This window comes from Megascapheus bottae, chromosome 9 (assembly GCF_031878675.1).
Source record: "Megascapheus bottae isolate mThoBot1 chromosome 9, mThoBot2.hap1, whole genome shotgun sequence".
Taxonomy (NCBI): domain Eukaryota; kingdom Metazoa; phylum Chordata; class Mammalia; order Rodentia; family Geomyidae; genus Megascapheus; species Megascapheus bottae.
Genome location: NC_143517.1, coordinates 67747465 through 67766282, shown reverse-complemented (window position 1 = coordinate 67766282; position 18818 = coordinate 67747465). Strand labels below are relative to the sequence as shown.

General features: G+C 62.4%; 1 protein-coding gene across 1 annotated transcript in view; it reads left to right on the top strand.

The window, feature by feature from the left end:
- The first annotated feature begins 316 nt into the window (after nucleotides 1-316).
- The window catches only part of LOC150059305 (maestro heat-like repeat family member 5), a 31657-nt gene continuing 13155 nt past the window's right edge, over nucleotides 317-18818 (top strand). Inside the window, exons 1-23 of the mRNA XM_090338782.1 lie at nucleotides 317-384; nucleotides 1039-1133; nucleotides 3414-3562; nucleotides 4215-4304; nucleotides 4471-4587; nucleotides 4702-4821; nucleotides 5323-5466; nucleotides 5728-5850; nucleotides 5949-6025; nucleotides 6490-6625; nucleotides 8842-8937; nucleotides 9917-10021; nucleotides 11809-11944; nucleotides 12062-12156; nucleotides 13840-13989; nucleotides 14273-14427; nucleotides 14997-15141; nucleotides 15872-16056; nucleotides 16245-16382; nucleotides 16563-16674; nucleotides 16818-16961; nucleotides 17432-17608; nucleotides 18187-18342. Of these exons, the coding sequence (XP_090194908.1) occupies nucleotides 317-384; nucleotides 1039-1133; nucleotides 3414-3562; nucleotides 4215-4304; nucleotides 4471-4587; nucleotides 4702-4821; nucleotides 5323-5466; nucleotides 5728-5850; nucleotides 5949-6025; nucleotides 6490-6625; nucleotides 8842-8937; nucleotides 9917-10021; nucleotides 11809-11944; nucleotides 12062-12156; nucleotides 13840-13989; nucleotides 14273-14427; nucleotides 14997-15141; nucleotides 15872-16056; nucleotides 16245-16382; nucleotides 16563-16674; nucleotides 16818-16961; nucleotides 17432-17608; nucleotides 18187-18342 (2913 nt within the window). The remainder of the gene's footprint in view (nucleotides 385-1038; nucleotides 1134-3413; nucleotides 3563-4214; nucleotides 4305-4470; nucleotides 4588-4701; nucleotides 4822-5322; nucleotides 5467-5727; nucleotides 5851-5948; nucleotides 6026-6489; nucleotides 6626-8841; nucleotides 8938-9916; nucleotides 10022-11808; nucleotides 11945-12061; nucleotides 12157-13839; nucleotides 13990-14272; nucleotides 14428-14996; nucleotides 15142-15871; nucleotides 16057-16244; nucleotides 16383-16562; nucleotides 16675-16817; nucleotides 16962-17431; nucleotides 17609-18186; nucleotides 18343-18818) is intronic.

Sequence of the window (18818 nt, the reverse complement as noted above, 5' to 3'; positions counted from 1 at the left end):
TCTCCAGGGTGTGGTTTCTCTGTGATTAAAGAATTAAGGCGCAGGAAAGTGTTTGAAGCAGACAGAGTAAGTTTAATGGAAAGTGAAGTACAACAGCCAAATAGACTCCGTGTGCCAGGAGGTCCCAGGACGGAAGGCTGCTGTCTCAGGGTGGGCCAGAGCCAGGGTGTGGGCTGGGTTATCTGTCCACGAGAGGCCTGGGCTGCCCCCCCCTCCCCGGGGCCCGGAGCTCTGCTCTGGAGCAGGAAGGGGCTCTGGACAGGATGGAGGCGGGGCCTGCGCCTGCGCACAGGTTAGGGATTGGTGCCCATGCGGTATGCCCGATGACATGTCTTGCTGCATCATGTTGGAGCAGGGCCCGGTGGCCATCTCTATCCCTGGCCAGTGAGGCCTAACTTCCCCTCCGTGCCGGGCATCTTTGTTGGAGTCTGAGGGAGACAGAGCCAATTGGCCCCACACACCTTCTGGAACTCCCACCCCAGGGAGGGGCAGACTTGATGAACCTGACAGTACCCTGTTCCAGCAGAGTGACCAGGGGGGGATGGTGACAGAGCGAGGGGCTGGGGAGGAGGAGGAGGACAGTGTGTGGGTCCCAGGCAGGGGCCAGGTTCCTGGGAGTGGAACCCTTGCAGGCAGAGGTGAGGACAGCACAGGTGTGCTGAGGACGGCTGGGCAGGGCTCTGGACCTGAGGGAGCAGCCCAAGTGCAAGGCCCAACATTCAGAGGAGCCAAGAGTCTCCAGGTGGCCCTGGGGTCACCGTGGGTCCCAGGAGGCCTCTAATGCCTTGTGAGTGTGTGTGGTGGACAGTTCAGAGAGGAGCGTGTTGAGCTAAGTCCGGAGGCAGGGGTGTCAGGGAGGGAGGGCAGGAGGGGGAGAATGGCACACGGTCCCCTTCTGAGTCCCCACACGCCTGTGTGAAGTGGCTGAGTGGCATGCGGGGTGACGTGTACGTGTATCCAGCCGAGGGGCCTGAGGGCCCTCAGAGCTGGGCCCTGGTCCTGGCAAGATGAGTCACCCGACAGCCCTGTCTCTCCCAGGTCCTGCCTGCCGGAGGCCCCCAGCAACAGCCTGCACATGTCCTCCTGGAGATCCAGCCGCCTCTCTCCCAGGGAGGAGCAAGAGCTGGAGCTTGGTGAGTGGCAGGCAGGCCTGGGGCCTGTGTGTGGGGAGGGGACTGTCTGTGGTCATCTGCTGTGCCTGCCTGGCACAGGGGAATGGTCCATTCAGCTCCTAGCCTGCGTGTGTAGGTGCTGGGAGCCTGCGGACCTCTCCTCTGCCCCCCACTGGCCCCAGCTGTCCCTCCTCATCCTTCAGCACTCCTGTATCCAACTGCCCAGGAGCCCCACCTCTGCTACCTGTCCTCAGGCTGGGAGGCAGAGGGGAGGTGGACAGTGTGGCTGGAGCCTCTGTTACACTGGCCTGCGCACTGGCAGGAGATGGGCAGTGGGACTGGATGGATGCAGGCCTGTGTGTACACAATGGACAGAGGACACGCCGTGACCACACAGCATTGGGGTCACCCGCATAGGGGCAGGGTGGGTGTGAAGCCATTAGAATGGCAACAGCAGCATCCCATCAGCACCCCAACAGTGCCAGAGTCAGGGAGGGACCCTGGGGTTCTCTCTGACAACGAAGGTGGCCAGTGAAGAGCCCTGGTGGCTGGCCCGGACACGGGCTCGCTTTGCTATTGTTTTGAATGTCTCCGTGTGTGTGCAGAATATGGATTATCTTTGTGAAAGTGCAAGGGAGTGTGGAAATCTAAGTCTTCCTCCTGCTGAGAAAGGAGCCCTTCATGCATATCTCGACATGTGAGTGTGTTAGCCAGCCTTTCTTTGCTGTGACAAAACACTGGACATAAGCCACTTATAAGAGGAAAGATTTTCCAGGTGCTGGTGGCTCAGGCCTGCTGTCTTAGCCACTCAGGAGGCTGAGCTTGGAGAATCATGGTTCAAGGCCAGCCCAGACAGGGAAGGCCATGAGACACTTACCTTTAAGCACCAAAGTGCCAGAAGTGGAACTATAATTCAAGTGGTAGAGTGCCAGTTTTTAACAAAGGAGGCCCAGGGACAGTGCCTCGGCTCTGAGTTCAAGCTCTGATCTTTTTAAAAAAGGAAAGGCTTGCTGGGTTCGCGGTTTCCGTCTGCAGTGGGCTGGCTTCCTCATGTTCAGGTCCTGGCAAGGCAGACACAGCCCACTACCATGTCAACCAGGAAGCAGAGGGGGAAGCGGGGAGGGAAGAGGGGAGGGCCGGGTCCAGAGGGTGCCTTTGAAGGCCTCACCCCCGGGACCTGCTTCAGCCAGTCTCCTCCACTGCCCAGGACGCCATCCCCGAATTAACCACAGATAAACGCAGGGCCCGTGTGGTCCAGTCACCTCTCAGGGACTGGAGCCACTAGCTGGGACCAGGCCTTGTGCCATGAGCCTGAGAACAAGGCTTCATCCAGTGTGAAATTCAGTGCTGGGCTCTGAGCATTGTTCGGTTTTGACACCTGCTTGCTGCAGGAGGTTGAGTTCTCCCATCCACTTACCGCCTGCACACCTGGCCCCTGTCATGTGGAAGGGAGGAGACCAAATCTCCTCTCCCTTTGGCTTGAGCATTTCTTTTCCTATGGCTCACTGGCCGCCATCTTGCATTGCCTATCAGCAGTAGGGCGCCCGCTGGTGTCTGCGATGGGGAAGGGGTCCCTTGCTGACCTGCCTGGAGGCCCTGCATGTTATTCCTAACTCCTCTTCACAGACTCAGTCAACTGCTTTTGAGTTTTCACTGGCTACAGATAGTTCAGGTACCTAGAAGTTCATGCTATTAGCTGTGGAGGCATTTGTCTTTCAGTTTGTCCTTGTTTCTTATGTAGGAAGCCATTTGCTACTGGGGACTCTAGATAAAGGCCTGCAATGGCTTCTGCAGCTTTACAGTGCAAGGCTGCACTTGCAGTGTCAACATCGTTTGCTGGTTATTGCTGTGCAGTGACCAGGTCAGCACATGGCCTGCGGGCTGGCTCTACACTGCCAGCATGGGCAGGTGTTTTCCCAGGTCTGGTTGTGGCGTTGTGGCTCATGGCTCATTCCTGGCCTGCAGCCTGAGCTCTGTCCCCTGGTGGACTGGCTGTGCCCCGAGCCTGCTCTGAGCAGGTTGCCATGTGCCAGGGGTGCCTCTCCATGTTGGATGAGGCAAGTCTCCCCATTCTGCTTTTATTTCCCTGCAAATGCAGTTTCTAGGACTGAGAATGTGGCTTAGTGGCAGAGCGCTTGTCTAGCATGCATGGGACCCTGGGTTCAACTCCTCAGGAGCGCAGACACAGGAAAAACAAAACTTAAAAAGAAAAGAACTTTGTGCAGGCCTAAGTGGGTCCTGCAGAGAGAAGTGGGGTGTGCCTGGGCTGCAGGGGTCACTGGGACTTGTGGGCCTTGGCAGACAACTCGGACGTGGGGCTGGCCGGAGAGCCGTGGAGCGCGCTCCCGCCCTGGGAGGGCACGCTGCTGGGCAGGATCAGGACGATGCTGGCCGTGGAGCAGAGCGTGGCACTGGAGACCATCTGCCACTGCCTGGACCAGCAGAGCCAGGTGGGGGCAGAGACCAGGGCGCTGCCGGGACAGCCACACGGGAGAGAGAGCCCGGACCCCAACAGGACTTTCTAGATGCTGCGGCCTGGGACCTTCTGCTGGAAGGTGCAGGAAGGCACTAGGCCCCTGTGCCTCCTTCCCTCCCGGAGGCTGTCATCATCATCCCCAGGGCTCCCCCAGCCAGGCACGGGCGGTGAGGGAGGGGAGGTGGTGCATAGGGACCCCACTCCGCTGGGGAGGGATCACGGGGCTGCAGTGGGTGGCCTGTCCTGCTCCTCCTCTGGTTTCCTGAGCCAGCCACCTGCTCCCCGGACTCTAGGAAGTGGGGTCATCAGAGCGAGGGGCTGCAGCAGGCTCTGAGAAGAGGAGAGGAAAAGTAGGGAGTTGGAGGGAACCGGCTGCACACAGGCCCTGAGGCGGGCATGTCAGCAGTGCGGTGGGCAAGGGCTGGGAGCTGGGTCCAGACGTCAGCAGGGCCTGCTGGCCCTGAGTCCTCCGCTGCCCGAGGGGGGGCCCCCATGCAGGTGTGCGGCAGACACTAAGGGTCCACCCCTCCGGCGTGGCTCCTTCGGGGGAACCTGTGCTCTGGGCCCTGCCCTTCAGTGGTGGAGTGGGTGGGATAGGCCGGGACTGACCTGAGCTCTACCCACAGAACCCAGAAAAGCAGGTATCAGCTTTTGACCCCAGGGTGCACAAGTTCCTGGAGTTTCTGGGCCTGGACCCCAAGAAGTCTGAGGAGAAGGTCAGCGCCCAGCATGGCTGCGTGTGACTGCCCCCAAGCTCCCGGGGAGGAGGCCCTGGAGGGGCCTGGTCTTGTGGCCTGAGTCCTTGGGAAGTGAACTGGCCCCCTGGCTCAGGCTCCCGAGGGCAGCTGCCTCCTCCCCGCGCCCCTCTCGCTTCTGGCCCAGGCCTTCCTCTTCCGCCTGTACGGGCTGATCCTGCGCGAGTGCGCGTCCTCGGAGCGGGTGGAGCACCACCTGGCCTGCCTCCTCGAGCTGTCCCACCAGCCCCCCAGCCAGCGCGAGGTGGGTTGGCACCCCGGACTCCGCCCCGCGCCCCTGCCCTCACTACATAGAGACACCACGCCACGCTGGCCACGAGAGGCGTGGGAGCACACGGGGTGGGTCCTCTGCCCACAGGGCATTGCGCTGGCCGTGGGCCTGGCCTCTGCCAGGCACCTGAAGGAAGTGTGGGCCCTGCTGGAGCAGCTGGGCCGCACCAGGTTCCTGAGGTCGCTGGTGACGTCGGAAGAGAGCCAGGTAGAGACCCGGGAGCCGGGCCCAGGAAAGGCGCAGCCTCCACGGTGAGGCTCGGCCTCCGGTGCTCAGGCCGGGAGGTGGGGTCAGGATGGAAGCCGCACCCGCTCGGGCCTTCCCCCACGTCCTGCCTCAGAGCCCAGGAGAGAGGTCTGGAACCGCTGTCAGGCGGAGGCTCCGGGCTCCATGGCCACCTTGACTTGCAGCGCAACCTCTGGCCTGGACCTCAGTCTCTCTCGCTGCCCCTGACCCAGTGTGCAGCAAGGCTCCACCTCCTGCCCAGCTCCCGACCCTGCACCCGGGAGACCCCAGGCCCCCAAGCGGAGGCTGGTGGGGGGGGGCCGGGGAGGGCCTCCTGGAGGGGAGGCCCTGGGACCTAGTACCAAGGGCCACCGTGCGCATGCGCAGGCACACTCAGGCAGGCACGCATAGCTGGTGGGGAGCTGGGTGGAGAGGAAGCCGGCCCAGGCCCCGGCCCAGGCCCAGCCCGCCCCCGGCCCACAGCAGCCGGACCTGCGCTGGAAGTGGGTGAGCAGCACCTCCCTGCTGTGCTATGGGCAGATGGCCACGCATGCCAAGGAGCAGATCCTGCCCTGGGTGGACAACATCACCTCCCGGATGGTGTACTACTTCTCCTGCAGCCCCAGCGTGAGCCACGCCCGGCCCGGGGCGGGATGGGGGGGCATCGCGGAGGCCTGCGTGTGAGGCGTGCTGCGTGACTGGCCCCTGTCACCCTCCAGGGTGGCTGCTGGGCAGTGTGAGGCCCCGTGGAGAGCTGGCAGAACTACAAGTGTGTGTGTGGGGGGCGTTGGGTGTGTGTGAACCCCTTGGCTCTGTCTGGAGGCAGCACGGGCAGGGGCCCGTGTGGTGGGCGTCTCCTGACATCCCTTGCCCTGTGTGCGTGGACAGGATGACGTTCTCAACTCCAGCTTTCTCACGGCGACCATCTTGCTCACGAGAGCCCTGAGGCGCGAGTACGGGGCCCAGAACTACAAGTTCACGCAGATGCCAGAGCTGATCCACTGTCTCCTGGTGGGCAGCGCGGGCCGCCATGGCGCCAAGGGCGCAGCATGGGGGACGAGGGCGCTCGTCGGCCGCCACTGCCACCCTGCCCCTCTGCCCCCTCCCAGGGCATGCTCCGGAAGGAGCCCAACTTCCTGGCCACCCTCCTCCGGCAGAAGGTGATCCTGGTGATCGTGGGTCTGAGGTAACTTGCCCGTGCCACGGGAGCCAGCTGGGCCCTCAGGGTGCTGTGGGAGGGGGCACCAGGAACAGAGAGAGAATGCTGGCCTGGCGGTTCCACCCAGGAGGGTGCAGACAGAGCCCGGACCCTGCCCACATGCTAAGTCCACACTACAGTCAGGCAGCAAACCCCAGCCGTGGCCGCCTGAGTCCTGACCCTGCCGCGGGCCAGGCTCTGAGTCCGGTCCCACCGGCAGACCTCTGCTGCCCACAGCACTCCTTGGGGTTCTCACAAACGAGTGCCGTGACCCCAGGAGAGAGAGCAGGGCTGGCCATTCCCCACAGTCCAGCCAGCGTGGAGGCGAGGCACCCTCCAGTTCCAATCCCGTGTGCTGTGTTCCACAGAACGCCCCCCCCTCCACCCGGTCCACCTGCCCCGTGGAGCCCAGCAGCCTCCACGCTGCTCCCAGCTCCTTGGGTCTCTTGCAGCAACCTCCGGCCCAGCCTCAAGCCCATGGTCAAGTCCCAGGTCCTGCAGACATGTCTGCACAGCGTGTACTCACTGCCCGCCACGGAGGCTCTGCGGAGCAGCCTGCCCCCACTGGAGCCCGCCCCGGATGTCCTGGTGAGGCCTGGTGCCCCCCACACCCCCCAGGCTGGGGGTTCCCAGCCCAGGCTCCGTCCTGCTGTGAAGTGCAGACCCTGGGCCAGGCCTGGCACGGCTCCTGCCCCAGCCTGTGCTGAGTGCTCAGCACACATCGTCGTCTTGGGCTGTGTAGGCCCAGACTGCTCCTTTAGGCTTAGCCTAGCCACTCACATGCCTTCCATTCCACACCCGGTGGGCCACCCGTGACCAATGTGTGCCCAGCTGGGCCAGGCCCTGCACAGCAGCGCAGGAGCACGTGAGGAGCTGGGGTGAGGGGGGATTAGAGTACAGAACCCAGCCTCCTGGAGCAGGGGTACAGAACCCACCCACCCTGCAAGAAAGGGGTGTGGGGGTACAGAGGGAGCTTCCAGGACTGGGGGTGTAGCCTCCATGGGCTGCTGGGCTCTGTTCAGTGAAAGCCAAGGAAGAACTGTGCTCCAGGGCCTGGGAGTTGCTGGGCCCTCAGAGTCCCAGCTCAGGGGAGGAGGCTGGAGCTTCCCGGGAGGGTGGGGAGTGGGCAGGGAGCGGGTAGGGAGCTACGCTCGGCCGGTCTAGCACGCTGCTAGGGCATCCTGGGCTGAGTAAGGCAGCGTGTCCCGAGGCCAGAGGCTGCATATCTTCCAGTGGGGCCTCTTTCCAGTCAACTCTGCGCCCCTGGTTCTCAGAACTTCCATGTGCGTTTTGGATTTGTCTCGCCGCCTGCACGGGGCCCGCCATGCCTCCCTTCCACGGCTGCTCCTCGAAGCTCTGGAGGAGCTGCCCCCCCACCTACCTAGCTCTGGTGACACTTTCCATGCTTTGCCATTGCCGTTTCCCGTGGCTCTTGGGCGGACACAGGAGCACAAGTGAGTCTATCTCAGACCTTCCTGGAGTCAAGTCGAAGCTAGATGCTTTTTGTACCTTAAGTGTTGGCTGGATGCCTTCCCAGAACTTGTGGTCCAGTGAGGAGAGACACAGCCCGCCTGCCCCGCCCCTCTTGGAGGAGAGCTGTGGTCTTCCACTGGGATTTGCCTTATTTTTAACTAGAAGATGCTCTGGGGAATTTCATCCCTGATCTCCTGCCAGCGAGCTCATCAGGCTCTCTCACCCGCCGTCGCCTGGCAGTGCAGACGGCACTGTCTTCATTTCATTCAATATCGTTTCATCCCTTGCCCGCGCTGGCGTTTATTTTTCTTTGGTCTATGGATTACTTACAGGAACATCAACCCGTTCCATAGTTAATTTCATCTTTGGCAGAGCAAAGGGACCCAGGGGTGCGAGGCCTGCAGCGCAGACCCTCCCCACGCCAGCCGTACCACAGGTGCCGGGCCCTGGGGCCTTTCAACCTCTGTCTGTGTCGGCATCCATAGTTGTCACTCTAGGTCCCAGGGCACACCTCTCCCTCTCTACCCTGCAGGCTGCACGTTGTACTCCATCTGTCTGTCGGGCCCTCTGTCTAAGGCGTGCCACTCCTCGCTGGTTGAGAATCCCCACTGCACGCGTGGCGGAGCCCAGGGCCGACGGCAGCCTGCGGTGATGGGAGGGGGGTGAGCTCTCGGCCGGCCCTGCCGCTGCTGCCACCGCACTCTGCAGCCTGCACACTCCTCCTGTACAGAGCCTGTGCCAGTGGGAGCCTGGCCTCATGGGCCTGCCCGGTGGGTCCGGGGTGGGAGCAGGTCTTGCATCCTCTCTGCCACGGGGGCTCAGGGCCTGCCAAAGCAGAGGCCAGCCCCGGAGGAGGGAGGTGTGGCTACCGGTCCTCAGAACCGTAGCTGTGGTTCTCGTTACATGGAGGACACCCCTGGGACACCCTGGGCTCTTGAGGCAGTGTTGGCCTGCAGGCCGGCCGCAGGCAGGGAGGCAGCTGGCAGTCAGTGCTCAGGAGTGAAAATGAGGGACATAACTCACTCTCCTACCTCCCACCCCCTTCAGCTCCTGGCCAGAGCTGCAGGGTCACAGAGGGGCGCTGAGTTTGAGCACCCAGGGCCTCAGGGTGGGAGGGTCAGAAGGAGGAGGGCACAGGCAGCTGAGAAAGGATGGCCCACAGCCCGGACAGCCTGGTAGGAGGGGCGACAGGAGAGGGGGAGCCACACCCCTGGTCACCGGCTCCCCCTGAGGTCTGGAGGCAGGACTGTGTTCCCTGAGGCAAACCCCTGCAGAGCTACGGCCCCAGGCCGGACCCCAGGCATACTGCCCTCATCCATGTTCCCTGCCAGGCGCTCTACAGGAAGACAGAGCGAGCCCTTGATCTGCTTCTTCAGAACTTCGTCTCTGAGAACCCGAGCATGGATGAGGTCTGCTTCCTCCTGCAGGTGAGAGACAGACTGACAGACACTGAGACAGAGAGTTACACAGACACAGACAGACATACAGACAGACAGACACTGAGACAGAATTACTGAGACTGGGAGATAGAGAGACTGACAGGCACTGTGACAGAGAGATAGACAGACAGACAGGCAGACAGACAGACACCAAGACAGAAGAATCAAGACTGGGAGATACAGACACAGACAGACATCCCAAGACCAGGAGACACAGACACAGACAGACAGAAAGGCAGACACTGAGACAGAGGTACAGAGACTGGGAGATAGACACAGACATAGACACAGACAGACAGACATGGAGATATAGGCATAGATATGCAGAGACAGAATGAGACACAGAGTGATAGAGAATTAGAGAGAGATTGAGCCATGGAGCTAAGACAAGACAGAGAAAGAGATGCAAAGACAGAAACACAGAGACACAGGACCCAGAGACAGAGAATTAGAGACATGAAGACAGAGTTACAGAGACGGGAATGGCAGAAACACAAAACACAAAGACAGGGACAGGGAGACAGGCAGAGTCAGAGACGGAGAAGCCAAGATGGACAACGCTGGTTGGCATGTCTTCCAGCCTCTCTAGAGAGAGAGTTCCACAGGAGGGTAGAGAGAGAGCTCCATCTCAACGTGCCTGGGGTGGGGGTCGTGGGTTAAAGTTGTCAGGGTAGGGCGTGGCATTGGGTCTTGTTCTGTGTGTGTCTGCGTGTGTGCGCGTGTGTGTGCGTGTGTGTGCGTGTGTGTGCGTGTGTGTGTGTGTGTGTGTGTGTGAGAGAGAGAGCACGTGTGTGCCCCAGTCTGGGAGGCAGCCCTGAGCTGGAGCTGGAGCTGGAGCTGGGTCCAGGAGATGGAAGGTGAGGGGCCTGCCACCCGTCATCTTGGCGGAGCAGGTGGTGGTGACTGAGGGGCTGAGGTGTCTGAGGAAGCCCCTGCAGCAGCCCCAGCTCCCCGTGTCCCCCACCAGCACATGGAGCACTGGCTGAAATCAGAGAAGACCCACGAGGTCAAGAGGGCCGTGCAGTCCATCTTCCTGCTCCTGCAGCATGTGGCGGACTCCATGAAGTTCAGTGTGAGTCGGGCCCCGGTTGCGGCGGGCAGGCCGGCCGGGGGAGAGGGGGACGGCCGCACCTTCTCCTAGGAGCCCACCAGGGAGCAGGGGCACTCTGGCCACTTGTTGGGGACAGACACTGGTTGAGGAGGCCTGCTCCAGAGCCTGCAGGCCGGCTCTGGGGGTCCTGCAGGGAACCACAAACAGGTGCTGTGTCTCCTGAGAGCAGCGGCCTGAGCAAGACAGGAAGAGGGTAGTGCAGAGGACGCGGTGGACACAGCGGGGCAGCTGGGACAGGTCCCCAGGAACAGAACCCACGACCCCCACAAAGGCGCAGCCTCCCAGCAGGGAGCACTGGAGCAAGCCAGGCACCGAGGCACACCCCGAGAGCCAGGAGAGCCGCGCATGCCTGCAGTCTCAGCACTTGGGACCGGGCGGAAGGCAGGCCCCTCCACAAACAAACACAGAGAGGCAAGGGACAGCCTGAGGATGCGGGAAGTCCCACGGCCTCAGAGACAGGCCACAGCTGCAGGGAAATGTGACCGCAGCCTTGTCCCCAAAGAGAAACCAAGTCCCACCGCTCAGCAAAGACTCAATGCCCAAACCCGGCAAGACGCAAAGAGGTGATTCTATGAAGTCTAAAGATGCCGAGCCGGCAGGATCTGTCACAGCGGAAGTGAGAGCGCAGTGAGAGGTGCCACACGCCCACGGCAGGGGTAAAATTAAAGGCTGGCGACATCAGGCGCTGGCGCAGACGCGCAGGCTCAGGTCACGTCACCGTGGTAGTGGGAGTGGAGCAGAATAAAACCACTCAGCAGAACTTCCAGAGGTTTCTTTGGAAGGTAAAAGCCATTTATCTTCTAACCACACTCCCGGTCCTAGAACATTTACTCAAGAGCAATGAACATCTATGCCCAGGAATATTTAGAACGGTTTCATCCATACTGGCTCCACGCTGGGAGAAACCCAGCCGTCCAGCTGCCGAGACGTACAGCCCCACAGAGAGACACCACGGGGCCACCAAGGCGGGGACTGATGGCAGCCAGGCCCGCGGAGCAGCGAGCTGCAGGGGTGTGGAGCGGAGGCGCTCAGCTGACACCCATCCAGGAAGAGCGGGCCAGTGTGGGGATGCTGGGCAGAGAGCGCTGCCCCGTGGCGGGCGACCTCTGGGGAGACGGTGTCTGGACCCCCCGGGCGGCGGCGCTGTGATTAGGATGGGATCTGAATGGGGGGGGGCAGTGTCTCCACCTTGGTCTCTTCCACGAGGCTGGATCACAGCACACGGTTCTTACAGGATGTAGAGTGGATGCTGGAGGGCCCATGACACCACAGCCAGCCACAGCAGGAAGTCAGGTCCACGACACCACGGCCACGGCAGGAAGTCAGGTGCACGACAGCACAGCCAGGACAGGAAGTCAGGTCCATGACACCACGGCCACGGCAGGAAGTCAGGTCCGCGACACCACAATCACGGCAGGAAGCCAGGTCCATGACACCACGGCCACGGCAGGAAGTCAGGTCCACGACACCACGGCCATGGCAGGAAGTCAGGTCCACAACACCACAGCCACGGCACGAAGTCAGGTCCACGACACCACGGCCACGGCAGGAAGTCAGGTCCGCGACACCACAGCCAGGACAGGAAGCCAGGTCCATGACACCACAGCCAGGACAGGAAGTCAGGTCCGCGACATCACAGCTACGGCAGGAAGTCAGGTCCATGACATCACAGCCAGGACAGGAAGTCAGGTCCACAACACCACAGCCATGGCAGGAAGTCAGGCCTGGCTGTGCTCACATCCCCGCAGGGAGAAGCCATGCCTTCCATGCTGGGCCACCAGATGGGCCTGCTGGCTCTGCTATGGAGGGACAGGGACGAGAGTACCTGCTATCATGCCCACCAGTGCGTCTGCCTGCTCCTGCAGCTCATGGCTCAGCAGAAGGGTGAGGTTCGCGCCAGGCCGGGTGGGGACCCAGGAGTGCAGACAGAGCTCCGGGCTGGCATGTCAGGGCCATCCCGTCTCCCCCCCACCCCCTCTCCTGAGCACATGTCTCGTGCAGGGGTCTCGGTGGATTTGTCACACTGGAATAAAATGAAGAACTTTGAACCCAAGGCCTCCAAAGACTGGGAGGTGAAGCTCTACCACATGGCGAAGGTGGGCCCCCAGGCTACCCGGCGTGCCCAGCCCCCTCCTCCCGCAGCCCTATAAGGTGGGTCCAGGGTATCCCCTGAGACCTGGGTAAGGGGCAGGATGGACAAGGCCCCAGATCCCCACTCCTTCCTTGGAAAGTGCCCCAAGTCCATTCCTCCCCTTCTAGCATCTGCCAGGCACAGGTCTGAGCTGCTCCGTGGAGCCTCCCTCTGGGGCCCAAAGTGGCAGGCCATTCCACGCTGCTGGAGAAACCCTCGTCTTAGCACTGTTGCTCATTGCAGGCCAGCTGGACACCCCACTTCTTCAAGCCTTTCCTGGCCAAGTCTCTCTATGCTTCCTTCTCAGGTTCAGCCCCTGGGAAGTGAGGAGCTGGGTTTTAGTCCATGTCTGGGTGGTCCAGGGTAGGTCCGTCTACCTTCTTAGGCCTCAGCTCCCCACTTGCCAAGTGAGGGCCATTCAGGCTGGATTGGCTGCTGTTCCCAGAGCAGGCTGTCACCGGACCACGCAGCCTGGGGGGGGGGGACACTGCAGCGCCACGGAAGTTCTCCCGGGAACTGGGCGAGGGAAAGAAGAGAGGGAAAGAAATCCTTGAATCCCTGAGCAAAGCACAGGGGAGGTGTGTGTGTGTGTGTGTGTGTGTGTGTGTGTGTGTGTGTGTGTGTGTGTGTGGAGGGTGTGTGTGTGTGTGAAGGGTGTGTGTGTGTGTGTGTGTGTAGGAGGTGTGTGTGTGTGTGTGTGTGGAGGGTGTGTGTGTGTGTGTGTGTGGAGGGTGTGTGTGTGTGGAGGGTGTGTGTGTGTGTGTGTGTAGGAGGTGTGTGTGTGTGTGTGTGTGTGGAGGGTGTGTGTGTGTGTGTGTAGGAGGTGTGTGTGTGTGTGTGTGTGTGTGTGGAGGGTGTGTGTGTGTGGAGGGTGTGTGTGTGTGTGGAGGGTGTGTGTGTGCGTGTGTGTGTGTGTGGAGGGTGTGTGTGTGTGTGTGGAGGGTGTGTGTGTGTGTGGAGGGTGTGTGTGTGTGTGTGTGTAGGAGGTGTGTGTGTGTGTGTGTGTGTGGAGGGTGTGTGTGTGTGTGGAGGGTGTGTGTGTGTGGAGGGTGTGTGTGTGTGTGGAGGGTGTGTGTGTGTGCGTGTGTGTGTGTGTGTGGAGGGTGTGTGTGTGTGGGTGGAGGGTGTGTGTGTGTGGAGGGTGTGTGTGTGTGTGGAGGGTGTGCGTGTGTGTGGAGGGTGTGTGTGTGTGGAGGGTGTGTGTGTGTGTGGAGGGTGTGTGTGTGTGTGCGTGTGTGTGTGTGTGTGGAGGGTGTGTGTGTGTGGGTGGAGGGTGTGTGTGTGTGGAGGGTGTGTGTGTGTGTGTGTGTAGGAGGTGTGTGTGTGTGTGTGTGGAGGGTGTGTGTGTGTGTGGAGGGTGTGTGTGTGTGCGCGTGCGCACCACTACCTCCCAGGCAAAGCCAATTGTTCCAAACCCAGAGAAGGGCCAACTAGGGCCTGGAAAGTCACACTGCAGCCACTTAGCAATAAAGAAGAAGGCAAGGGCTTGGGCGGGGTGGGGGTGGGGGTGGGGCGGGGCGGGGGCCGCCCTTCTGCAGCAGACATGCTTTCACACGGTGCGGGGCGTGTGGTCTCCATGCCGCTGTGGTGCCGGGCTGGCCCTCGGCTGACCCGAGGCCCCCGCCTCCCCCTGCCCTGCCCTCCCCAGGCCCTAGAGGAGGGCCTGACCGTGGCCCAGCACACACAGCTGGTCCTCACACTGCTGCAGAGCCTCTGCAGTCACAGCCGCCTCCGCTGCGACCTGGCGTCCAAGCTCCTCCGGCTGACCTTCAGCAAGCCTGGCATCAAGACTGAGCAGGTGAGGCCAGGGCCCAGGGCCCTCGAGGTGGGTGTGACCCCTGCTCCCTGTCACACCTGCGCCTCCCTGCAGACAGTGCCAGGGAAGCCAACAGCCACGCCCTCCAGCTGCGAGTGCCTGACTGTGTGTGGCGGGCTGCCGGGCCCCCTCCAGCTGGGAAGCTCTGGGTGGGCAGCCCCACTGCCCCTCGTGGCCTGATCCCCCAGCTTCCCGGGAACAGAGGTGGGGTCTCTGCTGGGCTGGCTTCCTCAGTGAGAGGCCGCGCTCTGCCCGCCCCCCCCAGGTGGCAGAGATACTGCACAGCCTGTTCCAGGAGCTCCCCAGCATCCAGTTCAAGAGCATCCAGCAGAGCCTGATGAAGGCTGTCTTGGACCTGGGCCTGCAGCACACCCAGGAGGTGGTTGAAGTGATTCTGTCTCTGTGTCACCCCTCGGAGAGGTAGGGCCCCACCCTGCCGCCGACTCCCACAGGACCTGGGAGGGGCACACGGCTGGCGCTCCTGATGGGGGCTGCTGGAGCCAGCCTCAGAGGGCCATGGGAAGGTCCCCCGATGTAGGGAACGCCCAGAGGGCGGCACACAGCACACACAGTGCACCCCTCCCCCAGGCCCGGAGCCCTGGGTGCTCCAGGCACTGCTGGGTTTGCCCACTGGAGTCCATGGGGGAGGACTGAGGGCCAGCCGGGGCACTGCCCACGAGCTGGCTGGGAGGGCCGTCGAGGCTCCCCAGCCCTGTGGGGCCAGAAGCCCTGTGTCTGTGCACTCTGCAGCCTGAGGCATGACAGGGGCACGGGAGGCTTTGCCGAGCTCCCCTCTGCTCCTCAGGTCACCCCCGGGGGGGGCGTGGGAAGCCTGCGGGGGTCGGGGGGTGCCTGGGAACCCAGGAGAGCCGCAGGCACAGCCAGCCCGTGCTGAGCTGAGCAGGCCCAGGCCCTCCCAAGACCGCAGCGGAGACCCGGCCGCGCCCACGGCTCACGGTGCAGCCCGGTGGTGAACGCGGGTGTCCCAGGCAGCTGCTGTCCCTGTGGAAGGCGCTGGCTGCCCACCACCAGCTGGCCCGCAAGGTCATAACCCTCCTCTACATGAAGCTAAAGCTGCGGCCCCCCAAGGAGCAGATCCGGGCCCCCCACCAGGCCCAGCTGATCTCCATGTTGGTGAGCACGCCCGCCCCAGCGGGATCCCAGGGTGACCCTGTGTCTGCTGCGGAGCCCTCCACAGTTGGTACCTCCGGAGCTGCGGGTGGCCGTGGTCCTTCACGACGTGGCCTCCACCTCACCTGCTGCACGGGTGCCTTACCAGGTGGCTGGTCGGGAGCCCGGGGCATCCACTGCGGGACCCGGAGTCTTGGGTCCAGGCCTTGCCCTTGTCTTCCGGGAGGGCGACCTTGGCAGAGTAGGAACATGCTAGAAAGACTAGATCCCATCGTGATGAGCATGCGCCGTCCCGTGCAGCCTGCACGGCCAAGCACGGCGGCCGCCAGCATGGTCAGCCGGCCAGGGCCAGTGCCCAGCCTTCCAGAAAGAGTGACGAAAAGCTGTAGATGTGATCTGGTGAACCCTGCCCTTTGAAAAGAAGGAACCTTTGGGGTGACTCTGCCTCATCGTGTGGGAGGCCAGGCAGGCCGGGGTGCTATGAAGGCCAGGTAGAGGGTGACGTCTCTGCAAAGCCAGGGGGTCCTGGAGCCAAGGGGGTGTGGTCCGGTCCTGCCTCTGAGCTGCTGAAGTGCAGCCAGCCACATCTGTCCAGAAGCAGCCGAAGTTTCCTGACGTTGAGTCCCTCGGGCGCCGGGTGAAGGCAGCAGACCTTGAGGATTGAGTGGCTGTGGGGCCACGGCTCCCAGGCGCCCTGGACTCATCATGGGCCCTGCTCTGTAACTTGCTGCAGGCTCTGGGCACCATTTATGAGCTCCTCTACACCCAAGAGTACAGAGAAACCATCCGCTGGGCCTTTGCTGGAATCCTTCTGGGCCTGCTCACACAGCTTCACTATCTGTTTGAGCTGGGGCTTGTGGAGAGCATCTCAGACTACAAAGAAGACATCCTGGAGGCCAAGCCCCTCGGGCCCTGCAGGTGAGATGTGCCCACAGTCCTGCCCTGCAGAGGCCCACTGGGTGCTGCACGCCCAGGGAGGAGGAAACTGCTCCACAGGGATGGGGGTGGGCAGAGGAAATGGTGCCTGGCAGCTGCCAAAGTCCCAGGGGCCAGGCGTGCAGGAGCTCACCCCGCCAGGGCCTCTTCGCTTTGCCTGCACCCTCCAGGACCTGCCTAGAAGCTCTGAAGGGCCTTTTTTGGACCACTCGCTACTGGGAGATATTTGCCCATATCAAACTGCTCAAGGGCTGGGAGCTCTTTGAGAGCCTGGAGACGTACACAGAGGGTGTGACCCTGTTGGCTAGGTGAGCCCCTAAGCCTGGAGGCCCCTGCCTAGGAGGGGCTGGGAGGGGCGGCAGCCATGACCCGATGGAGCCCCTGCCTTTGACAATTCCTCGCCGCCCTGGCTCCAGAGTTCTAGTTCTAGACAGCTGCAGGGCCAAAGAAAGGCACCAGGGACAGAGCCTGCCTCTTCCTGCTGACAGGACTATGGCCCAATATAACTGTGAGGTCAAGGCTGTCTTGGGACAGGCTGTCATCTTTCTGAAGAACACGGAGGAGCGAGACAATGTCGTAGCCATCCTCTTCATCGTCGAGGTCAGCGCTCCCTATCCCTCAGGAAGCCCAGAGAGCCGGACGCGCCTCCCTTCTGAGTTCACTCTGCTTTGTTGTCCATGTTGTGCCCTTGGCTGCTGTGGTCGGCTGGAAGAGTGACAGTCCCCCCCACGCCCCCCGCTCAGTTTCTCCACAGCCCAGCCGTCTCCCAGCACATGTCGAAGAAGAGCGTCAGCAGCTCCCTGAACCTGGGCCTGAGAAACCCCAACAAGCTGGTGCGGGCCTGCAGCCTGAGTGGACTCAGCAGCACCTTGATGCACCCTAAGAAGGCGAGAGGAGGGAGGGGGAGCTAGGGAAGACGCCTACCAGCCTACCACCGTCCTAGGAGTGCTTCGGGGAGGGTGAGGCATGGGACGAGAGCCACTGTGACCCCTGCCTCCTCGGGAGGGGTGGGTGGGGAAGGCCTCAGCGTTTGGAAGACCCCTGCCTAGACTGGGGGGATCTCCTTCCAGGTAGGAATCCCTCACCTGACCACACAGGCCTGGCCCCTCTACCCTTCTAGGCCTCCTCATGCTGCCTGCCCCAGGACTCAGCCCAGAGCAAAGACGGTGCAGGCTTGGCCTCTTGCAGATGAGCTGGGTGGCTCGGGGGCTCTGGAGTGGGCGGGCCGTGGTCAGGCGTGGAGTCCTCTTCTGCTGCAGGGCCCCTCTGGACCGTCCTGGTGATGGCCGGCTGGACAGACACGGCACCCATCCCGTGGGGGGCAGCTAGCTGACACTGGGTCGTGGGTTCTCGGCAGGTGACCCTGCTCCGGAACCAGCTGGTGGGGCTGCTAGACGTCTTCCTGCAGCCAGACCCCAAGGGTCTCCTGGGCCTCATGGAGCTCCTGGGCGACCTCCTGCACCGCCTGGGCGAGCCGGGCCTGGGCGCCCTCAGCCTCAAGGCTGCTCAGCACCTGCTGCTCCTGTTCGAGGACGTAAGTGGGCTGGGGAAGCTGGGTTGGGGGCCCCCCAAGACTGAGAAGCTGGCTCAGGGAGAGGGGCCGCCTTGTCTGATGCCTCCCCATAGGCCGGGCATGTGAGCGGACTGCCTCAGGTCCACCAGTCAGAGAGGCTGGCAGCACTTTGGGCCGGGGGCTGGGGGAAGGTGGGAAACTTCCTGGTCCTTCGTCTTCCGGTCCTCAGGGAACCTAGCAGAGGTGGAGGACGGGTTCTATGTGGGCAGGGGCTTCTTCCCTCTAGGGGTTGAAGGGCCCTGCTGTGGGTGCTGGACTCCACCCTCCCCTCCACCCCAGGACAGTCCTTGCCGGGGATCTGGGATGGGCACCAGTGCCTGGGATTTCCAGGGAGTGGAGATGTGGCCACCCTCAGCTTGAGGACTGGCAGAGAAGCAAGAAAGAGACCAAGACAAGCAAGCCCTGGAGGAAGCTGAGGAGATGAAGGGGGCGGGGCAGCGGAGGGGACACGAGTGACCAGGAAAGGGGAAGGGCAGCAGCGGGGAGCTCGCATGGGGCAGGTACTCTGTCTGAGTGGAAGGCCTGCCCCTCTCCCCCAGGAGAGGGCTGAGGTGCGAGGAGGCGCCATTTTCCTGTTTGGGGATGTCATCCACAGCAGTGGCCGGAAGCACCAGCAGGCGCTCAAGACCCTGGCCACCCAGGCCCTGGTGCCACTGCTGTTCCACCTGCTGGACTCCTGCCCTGAAGTGGTCATGGTAAGCAATGCTGGTCCAGCTGGTGCAGCCAGGGGTGCCTGGCTGGGGGCTGGAGGACTCAGCGCTGCAAGTGGAGCCCAGAGTGAGGCTGCCATCCTGGAGAATTCCCCGGAGGACTCCCCATCAAGGAGGCTGGGTCTGGTCCTCGGGGGTGAGCTGGCAGAGGGAGAAAAGGGGAGGATCCCATCTGCGGTGTGGCTCCCCAGCCACCTGTCCCCAGATCCTCCTGCCTCCCCACTGCCCCACGGGATGGTCCTAAGTGCCTTAGGAAGGTGCTCTGCCTGCAGCCCTCATCACCACCCCTCCCCTCCACACACCACACAGACACACACACAGACACAGACACACACACAGACAGACACAGACACACAGCCACCTGTCCCCAGATCCTCCTGCCTCCCCACTGCCCCACCGGATGGTCCTAAGTGCCTTAGGAAGGTGCTCTGCCTGCAGCCCTCATCACCACTCCTCCCCTC